The sequence below is a fragment of the Corvus cornix genome, chromosome 4 (genome assembly GCF_000738735.6).
Source record: "Corvus cornix cornix isolate S_Up_H32 chromosome 4, ASM73873v5, whole genome shotgun sequence".
In the NCBI taxonomy this organism is placed as follows: domain Eukaryota; kingdom Metazoa; phylum Chordata; class Aves; order Passeriformes; family Corvidae; genus Corvus; species Corvus cornix.
The window spans coordinates 1,383,184-1,395,687 of record NC_046334.1 but is presented as its reverse complement, the minus strand read 5'-3'; the positions used below and the strand labels follow the sequence as shown (position 1 = coordinate 1,395,687).

The following is a 12,504-nucleotide window of genomic DNA, read 5'->3' as shown; positions in this document are numbered from 1 at the left end:
CAGTGCAAGAGTGAATCCCCAACTTGGACTGGTAAGAATACTCCAACAGCAGTGGGAGGCTGGAGAGGTAACCAATCCAAGTGCACATCCTGAGAACAGAATCAACCCAAATTCCTTCAAAGGAGCCACGTTTTATTTCTCAACTGATACACACAGCTCACGCTGCATTTACAGCACCGACTGCGTGCCTTTTCCCGATTGCTCAGGCAGGATAAAGGTGGCAGGATTACATTTAATGGAACCATAAAAGCTTAGGAGATCACAAGGCACCACACAGATCACCTGTGGGCGCACTGTGCCAGTATCTCGGGCAAAGAGCTGGCACAGACACCACACCCAGCTTCGGATCGTCTGCGGCACAAACCCTCAGACCACCGGCCTTGGCTTCTGTCATCCTGCCAGGACAAAGCCAGGGATCGCCTCCAGTCCTTTTGCTCCCTACCAGAGTTAATAATTGAGCTCTGGATGCCAAAGGCTTCCTAAATCCCTGACTCAGCCACTGTACATGACAAGACCGCTATTCAGACCGCAGACATGTTTTCAAAAGTTCCTTGGAGACTCAGGATTATAAACTGCACTCTGACCTTTGAAACATTTGACCCACAGCCACGCAAAATCCTTGCAGAACGAGCCTACAAGGCCCTTGCAAAGCCAACAGTCTGCAAAGCCTGCTTCCCCACGGGCCCTCGCACATCCAACCTTTCCACAACAGCTCTGCCATTCCCTGCTTCGAGCTGATTTATCCTTGACAACCAAGCACTACAGCAAGGAGCTATTCCTGGCTTTGTTCTACTGAAGGGGAACAAAGGAAGCAAGAGGCTCAGGAATACACAGAAGGTCAACGAGGAAGTGTGTGACAGAGGAAGGAGCCGCCTTTGCCTTGCTAGGCCCAGGACAAAATTTCCCTAGACCACAGGCTACTCTTCTCCTTGACTTCACGGGGTGAAAACAAAGCCAGTGCCGAGGTCTGGAAATCCCATCACAAACATTTCTTCCATTTAGATGTTTAACAGTGTTCACATCTCTGATGAAGAACCTACTTGCCATGGCCAAAAAAAAACCCCACCAGCACTCTTTGAAGGACAAATTAAATGCTTCATTAATTCAAAAATGGTTGAGATTGCAAATCAGAACTAGAACGTACAGGTCTAGAGGCAAGATCACCAATAATTCATGAGTAAAATGCTATGTTTATGCAACACTAAGGATAAGATTTTAATTGCTTATTACTCTAATTGATTTCATTCAGTTGTTATGGCAACTTTCTGCTTTCAGGAGATGTAGTACACCAGCCACAGGCTTACACCAAGAAGCACAGCCATGTGACACCCCACAGCTGCAACACATATTTTAAGATAAATACTACTACATATGTGCCAAGTTTTTACTGATTCCCGTTATGCTGAGCTTCAAAGCCCTGACAGCCAAGTGGGATCACAAGAATAACTCATTCACCTGTTAGTCCAACCAAAGAAATGGCCTGAGACCGTTCAGTTCTACTCTCCCCTTTCCTGTACGGTGCTCTAAGTGCACAGAGTGCTCCAAGCTCTGACTGACAGGAACATCCTTCTTATTCCACCAGAAAAAAAGGGGGAGCTGTTCAAGACCAGGGTCTGAACACACTGACTGATTCATTCTGAATGATTTATTGCTGTGTGTCACTTGTCATATGTCATCAAGTAGTGAGGAAGTCAAGTTTCCTGTTTAAAAGGCCATTATTATAATTATTTCATTATGGAATGGCAACTCACCAGGAACAGAAGTGCTTCCACTACAGATCCCTCGTGGCCCAGTCCAGCCATGGGAGAGCAGTAGGATAACATCTCAGGATCCTCTCAGAAACCTGTGTCAACTTTCAGCACTATGCTGCCAATAGGCTCAGCAGCATAGGGAGTAATATCCCAGAAACTGGACACAGCCAGTTGTTGTTTCAGGGGATGGCTTCCCCACAAAAAGATTCCCTTTCAGCCCCCTCAGCCCCCACCCAAACCAGTCTTACTGACAGAGCAGTTATGAAAATGAGCACGCATTTGAAATCCCGAGACCGCAAGCCTTCCAAGTTCCACCACGTGGTACAGGTGAGCCCCAAACAGCATTTACAAGCCATGCACACCCCTGCTATTACAAACAAGCCAAACGCCAAAATCCCCGTTCTTTGGGGGAAGCCAGGCAAAGCTCCTCAGGGGGATCGGCAGCTATCTGACCTGGCAAAATCAAAGTTGAGCCTACATCATTGCAACCACAGAACTGAACCCTGCAACGCTCTCCCCAAGCTGATTTACTCCCGTGGGATGAACTTGAAAGGGGCTGAACGGCACACCTCAAGCCTCATTCAGTCTCCCAAGCTGTGCGAGCCCGGGACACCTTCCCCCGAGCACACCTACGCGGGGCGCGCGCTCCGGCCGACTGCCAAGGCAGGTGGGTGCTGCACCGAGGCGACCCAAGCAGGCTCCTTTGAAGTGGAAGCTGAAGGCGTGTTTCGGGTTCAAGGCACTGGCAGCAGCTACAGCAAGCAGCCTCTGCTCTGCCAGCTCTCAGCCAGGCCCTGGCAGGAGGAGCAGCCCAGTCCATCACAGGCTCTCCGTGCTACATATGAGTGACCAGCCAGAAGGGATTTACACACAGGACATGAGCTCAAGTGTGCCTTTGATGAGGTGCAGACACATCCCGAGACCCGGTTTCACTAGGAAGAACAGCAGCAAGGACAATTCCTGCAGAACCCAGAGGAATCCAGCTGGAATGACCCTTAACCCCTAACAGGAGCTCTGGCTTTGCAAATGTGCCAACCACAACGCTCATGGATAAGCACAGGACACCTCGCCCCAGCTTCTAAAACTGGCAGGAGCAAAGGTGAGATGACATTCCCACCCAGTACTGTGCAGCCTCTCCTCTTTCTTGCCACAACTCCTGGGAAAGCTGGAACCCAGCTGTGGGATCATACACCCTGCACAGCCTTAAAAAAAAGGAAGCCAGAAGCTTCAAGGAACTGACTGCCACTCACAGCAGGTAACAAATACAGCACTTGGTTTATTTTTGTTCTCAACTGAAACAAGACTCAGTAGGTTCCTTACCCAAGGACTCCTGAAGTGAGCAGAGGACTTGCAGCAAGAAGTCTTCAGAGGTACAGTATTTGTATCATACAGAGTACACAATAAATTACTATCTACATGCCACAGAACTACAAAAAGTTACATACAATGTAAAAAAATACAGTATTTTCTGCTCGGTTTTTTGTTTTAAATTTTTTTTCTGTACATTTTTTTTAAATTTACATTTTCATATACACTTTTTGTAAACTTTTGTGTGTTTTTAGAAAACTGAAATCACATAACAGTTATGGACTTACAGCATCACTCTTACCTTTCTAAAGCAACGCTTGCACCTACGAAACAGCTTTTAGCTTGTTTGCTCCTTCATTTCTACTTTGGCACCAACACACCCTCAACACCATTACTCTGAGCTAGTTTAGTCTGCTTTAGCCGTGTCCTCACCAGGGAGAAACACAATTAGACTGGAACTTGTGCTTTGATAACAAAGTTCAGAAGAAAAACCATTACATTAACTACTTCACCATCACATTTACCTGATATTTTACTGCATAATTTCAACTTCTCCTGCACTAACTGCTTTACATCAGCATGCAAACAAGTCTGATTATGACTCAATCAATAACATGAATATACTGAAAAACAACTACAAGGGTTAAATATTCAAAGGAATGTAGACTTAGCAAGGTTTACCATGTTAAAAGGTCTAAAGCTAATAGCATGGATTGACATGTTAAGATTTGAAACACACTGAAGGATACAATGTGAATTTCAGTGTAAAAACATCTGTATTAAAGAAAACATGGAATTACTTCTGGCCACACAATTTATACTATCTCAAAGTGAAAACTATATTGACTAGAAACCTCCTGCTTACCACACTTACTCCTGGTGTGAAATAGGGATCCCTGAAGTTTATAAAAGCCAAGCTTCAAAAATTGCTACTTGGAGTACACAACTCAAGACCCTGCTGAAAAGGAAAAGCAGTTTCAGTGTTCAGCCCATTGGAGAGTAAATCATTCCAGCCTGGTACTACATACATGCACCGTTCCACATAACCTACTCAGCCACTTGGATCTAATCCCAAAACACTAAGGAGTGGAGGTGGCCTCGAGAGGGGCTACAGTCCAGTCGCCTGCTCAAAGCGGGGTCAACACTGAAATCAAGCCAAGTCTGGGGTTCTGTCATGTTGACTCCCCAGAACATCCCAGGACAACAACAACAGCTGCACAGCTCCTCCTGGGCCTCTCCCTTGCTTGACTGACCCCATGGAACAAATTGCTTCCATTAACCAAGAGCTTCCTGCTTAAATCTCAGGAAAGCTTCTCGCTCTTGCTCCATGCTTCTCAGGCAAGACCCTGAAATCAACCCAGGTGTTGAGCTGCTACAGGTTTTGGACCACCAGGTAAAGAACTACATTCATGGCTGTTGACAAAAGAACAATACAACTTTTTTTTTTTTTTTGCTGATCTGGGGACCTGAATTTTTTTTTTAATTCCTTAAAATTACAACAACAAAAAAACCAAGGCAGGCATTCAAAGCATTGATATACCACAGAAAGTTTTGCCTTAATACAGTTTACAGATTACCACCTCATTTATTATTGCCAAAAGACTCTATGGTGCATTCAAAACTTCAACCCAATACAATCCAGACTCAGTGCTAAAACCGACAGCTGAGAGTTTGCCACTTGGGTTTAGGTTTGAGTTCAAAGAAGAAGGTGCCTTCCAGATCACTCGGAGGAGAACTGCTAAGGCTTTCTTCCCCGCTGCTCATGTCTTCACAGGAGTCTTCACTAGAAGGAACAGTGGGAAAGGTAATTTTAACAAAGCAAAACCCCTTCAAAGTGGCAAAGTACTCCTCAATCCTGGGGTTTCTTGCACGCTCTTCTGTTCCTAGGAGCAACATCCCACATCTAAACGCTCCTTGGCTTAAAGCTCCTTAAGGCTCCTAAAGCTGAAATCCTAACAAGGTACAATCTTCCTGATGCCAACACCATCCTACCAATCAAGAAGCCAGTGTTCCAGACACCAAGCATGAAAGCCTTCAGGAGACTGAAAACCTTTGCAAGCCTTCCTGCCTTGAAGCCAAAAGTGCCTCCCCCCACCCTGCCAAGTACATCTGAACAGCACAATGACAGTTCCCCCCCTCTTTCCATGTGCTGAAGATGGATTCCAAGCCCATTGATATTCTCTGAGCTAGCACTTTTTTTTTTTCTCCCCAAGTGGCAGTGATTAAGCCATAGTTATATGGAGTTGCCATGACCACTACAGGAAAAGGAGAATTCCCAACAAATTAAGCAGGTAAGTGTTACCAACCTCTCGTTTCCATTGAAACATCCACCCTCCGGGATTGTTGGCAACTCGGGAACACTGTAGTAACTGTTTTGAAGGTTTTGGGCTGTACGCCTCGAAACAATCCAAACAAGTTTTTTGTGATCAGGCTTGCAGCATTCAGGAGAAGAATAATCTGCCAGGCATTTAGAGACCAGCTCCCTCCAGTAAAGTAGGTCACTATCACTTATCTGAAAAGAAAAAAAAAAAACCCAGAAGTTATTTAGTCTGTTACACAGAGGCTCAAAGGATAACTCCTCCCTCCATTGTACCTTCTTGGAAAAGACCTGGAAAAAACATCTGTCAAGACAGAAGTGAGTCGTAACTGGGATACCTTTGTCAAAGTTGCTTTTGAAGGTAAACTACCAACTCCTACACAGCTACCAGACAGGTCCCTGTTCAAGGTGGTGTTAGGCTGACAGTTTGCCTGCCAGTCCTTATTAACACTTGCGTTATCACTTCCAAAGGAGAAGCCAAACAAAGGTTATTCCATTTTAAGATGGAATGAAAACCTTTTAAAACTCCATTTTCAAATGGAATCGAAATTTTAAAAAATACTTAAATATGAAGAAAAAAAATTTAAACCACCGTTTTAAAATCAAATAATATTGTACTTTAAGGAACTACTTCCATCCCTTAAGAAACTGGGGTTGTTTAATCTGCCCATAAGAGTGGAAAGCTTCTTCTAGGCCATCAACAGAGGCAGAATGCAGCTAGAGGCCATGAATCCTATTTTAGTTCATAGGATATCCTGAGCTGGAAAGGACCCACAAGCATCATGGAGTTCAAGTCCTGGCCCTGCACAGGACAATCCCCCCAACCCACCCTGTGTCCGAGGGCCTTGTCCAAATGCTCGAGCCGTGTCAGGATCACTGCTGTGCCCATTCCTGGAGGAGCCTGTTCTGTGCCTGACCTCCATCTGGGGGAAGAACCTTTTCCTGATATCCAGCCTGACCTTCCCCTGACACAGCTCCAGCTGTTCCCCGGGGTCCAATTATTCAGGCAAAAGGAATAACCAGCCCAGCAGTCACAGAACAGACTGGAAGTTTCTCCAGAACACACAGCCAGAGCTGTACAAGTTCAATCACCTGCCTGTTAAAGCATGCATTGTATACACATGGGATCAGCAGTTCCTCTGATTTTATACATTTATTTTTGAATTGTTTCTTTCAGCGGATGCCAAACAGAACCTGTAAAGACGCATTTAGGGAGCCCCCCCATTTAAGGGCTCCCCTAAATGTAACATCACCCATCATTAACGGTTTCAGTCCAAACAACTGGAAAAAAATCCATTAAAAATAGTCACCTTTGAATGCTTTTGAACACGCAGAAGGATCTCCAATAGCTCAACAGATTTCAGCATCTGAACTTCCAGAGTGAGAAGGCACAAGGCCAGGACAGATGGCTAAAAGGGCAAGAAAACAGCACTCAGCACTACAGCAATCACAAACCTACTCAGAAGCTACAAACAACAGCTTCTACTCACTTTTGCTTTAGAGAAGACTAGACGGCAGTTGCAAGCTTTTAGCTGTGCTTCCAACTTGTCCAGATTCAATACTTCTTTCCTGTGAAACACGCAAGAGAAGAAGGGTCTGGATCAACAAGCTTTCCCTCGCCAGGAAGCAAAAACTGAGGAGCTGCCTCCTCTAGAGCCAAGGCTGCAACCATTTAAGAAGGAAATAAAAAGGGCTCAGCAAACACCACCAACTCACCTTTCTGAGGTATGACAGAGTACAATAGTATGGTACAAGTGCAAGAAGGTTAAGGCAGTAGTAGCTTTAAATTCAAAGTGCAACTTTTCTGAAATTATCTTTTCCATCCGTTTCAGGTCGGACACAGTGCATTTACATTGGCTGATCCGGATGATCTCGTGAGCAGATGGGATATTGCATTCCTCCTCCACGACGCGGGCGGCCAGCTGGATGCAGCAAACTCCAATGCAAGACAAATGCTTCGGTTTCACCTAAAAACCACCGCAAGCACCATGATTACTTCCCCCCCATCAACACTGAGCTTAAACAGCAACTGTGTTTGGAAAACCCACAGTGCAACAGCCAAAGACTTGCTGATTTCCACTAAAGCTGGTGTCAGCCAGCTCCTACGCCTCCCCCAGCCGTAACCACCAGTTCCATCAGTGCAGCCGAGGCAAACCCCAGCTGGCAGAGCCCACAAGGCAGCTCCGATCCGCTGGGGCTGAGGAAGTGAAGTTCAACAGCCGAGCAGCCTCTCCCCAGGTTGTTCCCCACCACTACACAAATAAATCGCGGTGGGAACTGCAATTCCCTCCTCCTCCGAGCGGCAGTGCTCGCCCACCCTCGCTTACAGCCCACACAAATCCAGTCTGAGCCTGTTCCAGGCAGCCCCATCCCTCCACAGCTTGTTCCTACTCCTGCTCTTCTCTCCCATCTACCACCGTAACATTTTGTGCCACTCCAAGGACAGCCAGACCAGAGAACTGATGCAACTCCGTTTTCTCTGCTGATCTAATAATGAGGAACTGGTTTAGGTCCAAGCTTCCTGCCTTAAAGCAGCACAAACACGATAAAAACAATCAGAAAATGATCACTTGGTATCAGACCCAAGGCTAAGCTAAGCTTTAGCACAGTACCCAGAGATAGTCTGTAACACTAATTGGTTTGCTTTCCTTAATTTCTCCTTTCTTAGACATCTGCATGGTGATGGCTACAGATCTATTACAGGAAATAAATCAAGCTGCTACTTGTCTTTAGAGGTAAAAGGAACTGCACTCAACTCCAGGTTCACAAAGGAGACCTCAGAGCTGTTGCTGAATGCACAGAATGAATCAACAGCCACACTTATACCTTCATAAGAGCCAAGAATCTGTCCAGAATGTTGACAGCCAAAACAAACGTTTCAGTTGCAAATCCAAAGAAGTTGGTCAGACTCCAAAGATCTTCCACCTTGGCATTCCTTTGTCTTGAACACAGAGTGTTTTCATTCTACGGCAAGAGAGGCAAAGTCAGAATTATTCTGTGGCAGCAGCAATCACCGTGCCTCACTGCCTAAACCACCTTTTATTTCAATCAAACAGATGCAAGGTTTTTTTCCTCAGATATTTAATTCCACTTGACTGAAAATGAAAATAAATGTGGACACTTAGAACTTAAATCACAGTTCAGAGATTACAGCCAGGTCCTGAGTCTCACTGGTGCAATAGCCAGCACAACCACATTTCCAACTCTCCACTTGCTTACTTTAAAACACATTTACGACTTATTTAAGTTACCAAGTGCAGGCATACACAGTGACTCCTGACCTTAGAGATGACCACACAGCTCTCTGCCTTGCATGTCAATATTTAAGCAACAACAGTTCTGCTTTCACAACAAACAACCAGACTCATCTCAGGGATTTTTTTTTTTTTTTTTTTTTTTTTTTGTGTTAAACATTAAGGCCCTTCCCAAAGAACTCAGAAGCACACGACGGAACATAACAAGTCTGCCCTGAACTCAGCAACGAACTTTGGTCGTTGACGTGGAAATGTTTATGGTCAATTTACATTTTGCTGCTCAGCGGTTCTGGGTTCATTTCCCCCAGTCTCGCCAATGAAAAGCTGGTGGTTCCCCTCTTTGTTATGTGCCTGCTCGACATCCCACCTCCCCTGCAGCGGCAGGAAGCTCCCCTGACGGAAACAATACAGAACCTCTTGTTTCTGTGCTCACTCTCCATTTAAATAATAAATACTAAACGCCTAAATATTTTGCTTGCCCTGCAGGTCGCAGAGCTTGGATAATGTAACGTTAATACCTACATATGAAGACAGAATCAAAACGAAAGACAAGCGGCGCATACAGAGAAAAGAATTAACTTTCCCCAGTTAACGCACGTCCCCCATTAACCGGAATTTTCTCTGAAATTCTTGGAATTTTCTTCCCGCTTTGAGGAGTCCCCCGACGCCCTCACCCACCTCGGCGGCACCCTCGATGAGGCTGAGCCCCTTCTCGCGGGGCTGGAACCGCCCCTCCAGCTCCAGATGGAGGTTCAGCTGCTTGAAAAGCCACAGCGCCTCGCTGCTCATTTTCCCTTTCCTCCGCCTCCTTCCCCTCCGCAGCAGGGAAACAAAGGGGCCCCGCAAGCCGGGGGCGAGGGGACACCGGGCTCCCCCCGCGGCCCTCAGCGCTCGGGGAGGGGGAGGCGAGCCCGGCTCCCGTCACCGCGCGGACGAGGGTGGGCTCGGCCGCTGACCCCACATCCAGGCAGGGCGGCCTGGACCCCCGCGGGGAGTCACGGCAGCATCAGAGCACCATCCCCGGCCGCTCCCGCCTCCGCCCCGGCCCCGGCTCCGCTCCAAGATGGCGTCGGCGCGTCTCCGCCCACGGCTTTTGTTTTCATGCGCGGAGTGATCCCCGCCGCTGAGGCGGCGTACGGAAGTCAAATAGTCCATCCCCACCCCGCGGCCCGGCGGTACCCCGAGTGGTCCCCAAGCTCCGGGCAGGGCGCGGCCGGCCCGCGGAGCTCCAGCTCAGTGGGGCGCGGGACGGCACCGCGCTGCTGCGGCGGGACGGCGAGGCCGCGCGGAGGGAGACGGAGAGGGCCGCATCACGCCTTTAAAGGGACGCCAGCGGCGCCTCACCCGTTTTGAAAAGACCGCCCAAACTCTCCCGCGCCCGGATTGGCCCGCGCCTCCCGCTCGCTGATTGGCCGGCGGCGGCGCTCGCCCCGCCCCCTTCCCCGCCTCGCGAGGGGCGTGTTGTTTACCGGCGGCGATTGGCCGCCGACCGGGGCCGGGTCTGCCCTGATTGGCCAGAGGAGTTCTGCCTCCGCCCCGCCCGCTGCTCCGGGCCTTGGCAACCGTGACGAGCCCGCGCGCGCGCGCTCTGAGGCGACTGGGGGAGGGGGCTGGCGACGGACACCCTGAGTGCCACAGCGTTCCCGTGTCCCCATACCTTCGGTCCACAGCGTTGCCCAGTCCCAGTACCCCGCCCCACAGCGCTCCCGTGTCCACACAACCCCGGTCCCGCAGTGGTCCTATGTCCCCGCACGCCCGTCCCACAGCGCTCCCGTGTCCCGATACAGGATAAAGATGAACGCTGACCTGACTGGAGCAGCCGGAGGATGCTCAGCCCCCGCGAGTCAAACCTTCTGTCTATCTCTGTGGGACCCTACTCATGCTGTTCCTTGAGGATTCCAAAACACCCGTCTGAATTTAAAACCCCTCCGCGTCCTGCTTCAGATCGAGAGATTTCTGTACAGCCTGGTGTTGCAGCGGTTTGGGACGTGCACTTCCAAGCTTCCCTTCCCGTGGAATGAATCCAAGGCCCAGTGCGTCAGGAAGGAGATGGTGGATCAACCCCCTAAGTCAAAGGCTGCCTCAAAGGGCTTCTCAGCTCAATGGAGTCCTCAGGACCAGATAAAAGAAAATAAACCATCGTCTGGAGAATTTCTGGGGCTCTTCCCACGTGCTCGTGGACAAACACAAAGGGCTACATGTGCCAGGACAAATCCAAACTGCAGCGATCAGATGTGTGTACACACTGGAGACAAAAGTCTGGGGAGGCAACTCCAGCAGATTAGCGCAGGGTTTGATCTGGTGAGGTTCCACAGTTCCAACAAACAGAAAATGTTTATGAAACGTCGCGGGTTGGAAAAGCAAATCCGCCTTCTCCACTGAGCCATCATGAGTGCTGAGCTCTGCCAAGCTCTATTTCGAGGCACAGTCCCCGTCTGCAATGCCAGTGATGACGGCCAACACTTTTCTCAAGTTTATTTTGATGCCAAGGCCTCTGAGATTGCCATAAACGTGCACGACTTTTCCTCAGGGTATTCCTGATGTGGGCCAGAGTTCCTGTAGGTACCATCAGATATACCTGAGCATCCCTCCCACCACATGGCAAACAAACTGGCACGTTGACTGATTTTTGGGGAGGATGAAAGCTGTTTAAGACATGGATCTGCTCCAGTTTGAAGAATTGCTGCTAATAGAACCGACTTCAAACCAGCTCCGTGCAGTGACATCATTCAGGTAATGTTTACTGGATGAGGCTCTCAGCTCCAGTCTCTGGTATTCAAATCCCCTTAGCAGCTGATCCCTTCTTCCCCACATTCTGAAGTGTATCTTGCCATCACGGAGATGGAGTACGGATGTTCTTCCTCCTCCAGCTGCTGTAGGAAAGCACATAGTGAACACATGTTCAGTTTACCTAAAAGGACAAGAAAGGTTCATATTGTAAGCACAGAGCATGACAGCTCCAAAAGTATCAATTCAGATACCTGCTTGAACACATACATTCCTTTCCCTTTACTAATTTAAACCTAACAGAACACTCTGAAAAATTATCCTTCATATCTCATGTAGCCTGAGGGGGGGAAATCTCTTATCAGAGTGTGGCTCATTTCCCAGGTTAGCAGAGAGGGATCCCTGCCCCATTTTTGTTCCTCATTATTAACTCACTTGTTGAAAACAGCTCAGTAGGATCAAGGAAAAAAAAACCCACCAAACCCCAAGGATCCTTAATATAGGTGATGGACTGCAGCTTTGGGATTAAAAACAGAGAAAATGAGTCTGCTCCCTGTGCTGCCTGGACCTGGCAGAACAATGGAGTGTTGTGGGCAAAAGAGGAGAGTCATGGTGAGGTCAGGGAACAGAAACTGTTGTTGTTTTCTATTTTTTCCCTTATGCAAGGAATAATTTTCTTTCAATGTGCCATTTATTTGGGATTCGGGGAAGTGTGAATGTGGGGGGAGAATGAGAAGTGGTTCCAGCATTCTCAGGAAACACAATTTATCTCTTCTGTAACATGCTGTGCTTTACAGAGCAGCAATTCCTTCCTGACATTCTTTGGGAACCCAAAGATGCACATCCTATTAAACAGGGATTATTTCAACCAGCCTTGCTAAACCACTTTCCAGTATGGCCTGGCAAAACTTGTCCAGGCATGCCTGCAGAGCAGTTCCTCAGGAATGCTTGTGGACGGCTAATAGCTGTGTATTGACTGGCAGGGGATGATACCAGAGGTGTTGATTGGGCCTTGTGGCATGTGGATTTCCACACCGAAATCAGATTACAACCTGTCGTGATTAAGGGACACAGAGTAATTAACGCTCTAGACACAAGCGGTCTGCCCACTCTGGACACCCACGGAAGGAAAACAGGGGTCACTTGG

At 48.1% G+C, this 12,504-nt stretch overlaps 1 protein-coding gene across 2 annotated transcripts; it reads right to left on the bottom strand.

The window, feature by feature from the left end:
* Positions 1-3,007: 3,007 nt before the first annotated feature.
* On the bottom strand, positions 3,008-11,477 carry CCNG2 (cyclin G2). 2 transcript variants are annotated; one of them, XM_039551450.1, is made up of 7 exons: positions 10,437-11,477; positions 8,203-8,340; positions 7,093-7,343; positions 6,867-6,945; positions 6,687-6,785; positions 5,366-5,571; positions 3,008-4,842 (listed from the first exon to the last, which is right to left on the bottom strand). In XM_039551450.1, the coding sequence occupies exons 2-7, from the start codon at positions 8,206-8,208 to the stop codon at positions 4,710-4,712; spliced, it is 774 nt and encodes a 257-aa protein (XP_039407384.1). In that variant the 5' UTR covers positions 8,209-8,340; positions 10,437-11,477; the 3' UTR covers positions 3,008-4,709. The 2 variants fall into 2 exon arrangements, with proteins under 2 accessions (XP_039407384.1, XP_010409662.3); XM_010411360.3 differs by lacking the exon at positions 10,437-11,477 and adding an exon at positions 9,309-9,703.
* Between the last annotated feature and the right edge of the window lie 1,027 nt (positions 11,478-12,504).